The 3,560-nt window shown below is 40.5% G+C and overlaps 1 protein-coding gene across 1 annotated transcript; it reads right to left on the bottom strand.

Annotated features, from left to right (window-relative positions):
• Window positions 1–1,553: 1,553 nt before the first annotated feature.
• On the bottom strand, window positions 1,554–2,006 carry T265_02284 (hypothetical protein; the record flags this gene model as incomplete). The annotated part of the gene is made up of 1 exon (XM_009166488.1): window positions 1,554–2,006. The coding sequence occupies one exon, from the start codon at window positions 1,983–1,985 to the stop codon at window positions 1,554–1,556; it is 432 nt and encodes a 143-aa protein (XP_009164752.1).
• Between the last annotated feature and the right edge of the window lie 1,554 nt (window positions 2,007–3,560).

Here is a 3,560-nt window from a genome sequence, read left to right as displayed (position 1 = left end):
AAGTCCGTAAGCCTAGGCTAAACTGGCTAAATGGAGGCAATTCTTTACAAGCTGGACTGAACCAGTATGGACTTTCAGTTGCCCCTGGATAGTTCATCACTATAATGCGTATAATGTCACGACTGTCCGTTTATGTAATGGTTCTGTGTGAGACGGGAACGCCCAAGCCAGGATTCCAAACGTGTGGCTTCAGTTTCGAAACATGCCCGATGCTAATTTTTCCATCCTATCTTATCCTATCCTTATGTAAGGATACTTGACGAGGTGGCGTTCTTCCTGTGAGACAGGTTTAAACAAATGAGAAACCATTCCATTACGTACGTAATGGTATTGTTATGATATTGTTATTAGGAGAAAAAATGTACACTAATTTGAATTTCTTACAATTTGGATCGTGTTTGATCTCTGAATATTGTCATACTTTAGGAGTTTATACCAAAGTAAAAATTATCCGTTTATTGTGGTGAACATTATCAAGGATGCCATAAGAAATAACCTCACAGGACACATTTTCCTTCTTAATTCATCTGACATCTTAATGACAGGCGTATTTATTTGCTTAATTCTGCCACCTTGTTATCATTTTTGCGCGATTCCACCAAATTTGGTTAGCAGCAACTATCATCAGCCGATTTCGGTAATCTACTCCAAAGATCGGCGTCATCTTTATACAACTGTTCACTGTTCCGTAGAGAATATGCTGGTAGCTTGTGCTCGTACAATACGAGCTATGACCGCATTGTAAGAATATTTTGTTGATAAAACGTATAGCTTCGATTTAGGGCTGAGACATGAAAATACCATTGATTTTGGTCGCGAATAGCACCGCTCGGCAAGTTTTCAGAGGCAGTAGCACGTGACCAAACTTCAAATACGAGGTCAAAACTTTCAAAGCCACTTTGATAAACCAGTGAAATTCTTGAATTTTAACCCGAGGAATCTGAAGAATCGTTTTTATGATACCAGAACCACTTAAGGGTAAACATGAAATTCGCGTCGTCTTGTTCATCATTTTCTAATATCAAAAATCTACATTGTATTATGTTTTTTTAACCCTTGCCCTTGCGTGCAAATTGACATCATCTTACAAAATAAACAATCTCAGCCGACTAGGAAAATGTTGTTGCAAAAATAAACCCGCTCTCAAATTCGATTGAGTTGACGGAATCCCAATGTATTTGTACCTTCGCTGCATCACTGTGTGACGATATTTTCTACTTCTTGTCGAGAGTCCAAAATAGGTTACTCAAGGGAGGCCCACGAGGATGCGTTCGTCTCTGTCATGTGAAACGTGTTGAGTATTCATCAAAATATCGTGCACCAACTGGGCTGAACTTAAACAAAGTATTGTAATACTCCCAAAAAGTGACTGTGTCCTGAGGAACGGAATCCACACCTATTTGGTTATTTGGAACTTTATTGGAAATAGTTATCCACATCAGAAAAGTCTAAAATGGAGTGTTTTATTTTGTAGCCACTTTACAAGCGGTGCGGTACAAATGGACAGTTGTATTCTACACAGATTGTTTCCACGAGGCAGTCTTGTTGGAAAATCACAATTTAAGAGCTGGCAAGTTCTGCAAACTGAATGACATGGGAAGCAGAGCAGAGAGTTCCATCTCCCTCACCATCCCGTTTTTGTTCCGCATGAAGATTGGAGCATTAGGACAAGCAAATTCGGCCATCACTTGTCGACACCGCCCACAAGGACTGATAGTCTCCTCTGTATCCGTCGTAACTGCGTAAGCAATAAATCGCCGATGGCCACTGGATACAGCAGCGGCCACAGCGCTCACTTCTGCACACCATCCGCATGGCAGAACTGCATTTTCCACATTGCATCCAGCATATATTTCCCCTTTTGTCGTTAGAACTGCTGCTCCAACAGGGAAGTGGCTTATTGGGCAATAGGCGTTCGCCTGGGCTTCAAGTGCAGCTGCAACCAGCGCCTGTTGTTTAGATTCAATTAGCTCCATATGTGACATTGAAATTTGGCACGACTTCAAACGTCCATCACATAAATTTGGTCGACCCAATGGATCGATTATCTGGACATCTTTGTAGCATGTATCTGAGACGCTTTGTTTACTCGTCCACTCAGTGTGGGCCGAAAATTGTCCGTAACGTGCACTTGCTGATTGGCTGGCAACCTGTTATTCAGACCAATAGACAAAACGCTATCGATGTGGATCTTACTCTGGTCATTCGCCAATGATAGATGATTATTTTACCCGTCCGGACAAGGTAAAATAAATTCGAATAGTTTAGGCTAACAGAGTCTTGTAGTGTAAATGGTTCCCAGTGTGTCTTTTATGTATACTTTTTGCATTGACTTTTTCCGATCCCCATTGAAATTGACGATATCCTCAGAACTTGCTAGGTAAATTGATCAAATGGAATTTGTTCACCCAATGCCTCCTTAGGAAAAGTGTTTCCTACTGTATTATTGTCATTTATCTCCTCGAATGGTGACGAAACGTTTGCAAATCAATTGCCAAGCTCGGCGAACAGATCAACAGCCACCTGATCAATTACCAATTTATCTCTCTCTTGTATAGAAGCTCTGTTGACTAGGTAGAAAAGACCTGGTTTTCGAAACTATTCACCAAATTCCGGGATAAAATGACAGGTTCGAAGTTTCACTATGCGGATGTTAATTGGAAGATACTGATACACTTAGTTCTTATATATTTAGAAAGCTTGCTATTCCTTTCACCGTCTTGTTCTTCCCCCAAGAAGCACATTATTCTTCTTAATAGACTTTTCTGTGCATAAATTTAACACAGTGTAGAATTATTAATTTTGCCTATTACCAACAGGAGTTGCTTTTTGCTGAATTTCTCTCACGGAAGCAACATTAGAATTCCACTGTTTTTTCTAATCTCTCAGTGTGCACCAAATCGGGCCATTTGGGAAATCTCACCGGTGGTTGATTGCTCGTTGCTTGTTGACCGCCCAAGTCTTATCTCGCAAATTTTTCTCTCATAGAAATCATCTTTTTTTCATAGCGACGTGATTGTTTCAGGCAACCATATGGCCGGTTTTGATCGCCTGGCTTGGCGGACCGATATGACAACACCCTGCATTCCTCCAAAAGTATTGCACATAAACTGTGCTATTCGCAATCCAGGGTGACAAGTACTTTTTAGTCAACTTGATTCTACGAGTGTTTTATTGCGTACATTGATTCGCTCCAGAGTTTTGGTCTCCACGCCTTTAATTCCAAATAAGGGCATATATGGAACACTTTAATACTAATGGTAACGAAAATCTCTAATGAGTGCAGTACAAATCCCTTTCACTATGCATGAATCAATTGGTACCTTTCGCCAAGGAGATTATTTCTCACCAGTGAATAATGTGCTATATTGTGCCATTCATAAGGAAACGCGCTACTACTTGACAACGATACTTTTATGTTTCATTCCCGGCCAACTCACCTGATTCGGATTTAATGTTTAGTTGCAACACATAGAATCGGCAAGTTACAACAACAACAACACACAACAAAGCTTAACTCATTGAGTAGTGAGCAGAGAGAAGAGAATTACCTTCAGGCC

Source organism: Opisthorchis viverrini (genome assembly GCF_000715545.1).
Source record: "Opisthorchis viverrini unplaced genomic scaffold opera_v5_26, whole genome shotgun sequence".
NCBI classification, from domain to species: Eukaryota; Metazoa; Platyhelminthes; class Trematoda; order Opisthorchiida; family Opisthorchiidae; genus Opisthorchis; species Opisthorchis viverrini.
Note: the sequence above shows the minus strand (reverse complement) of the source record. Positions and strands in the feature narration are given on the sequence as shown.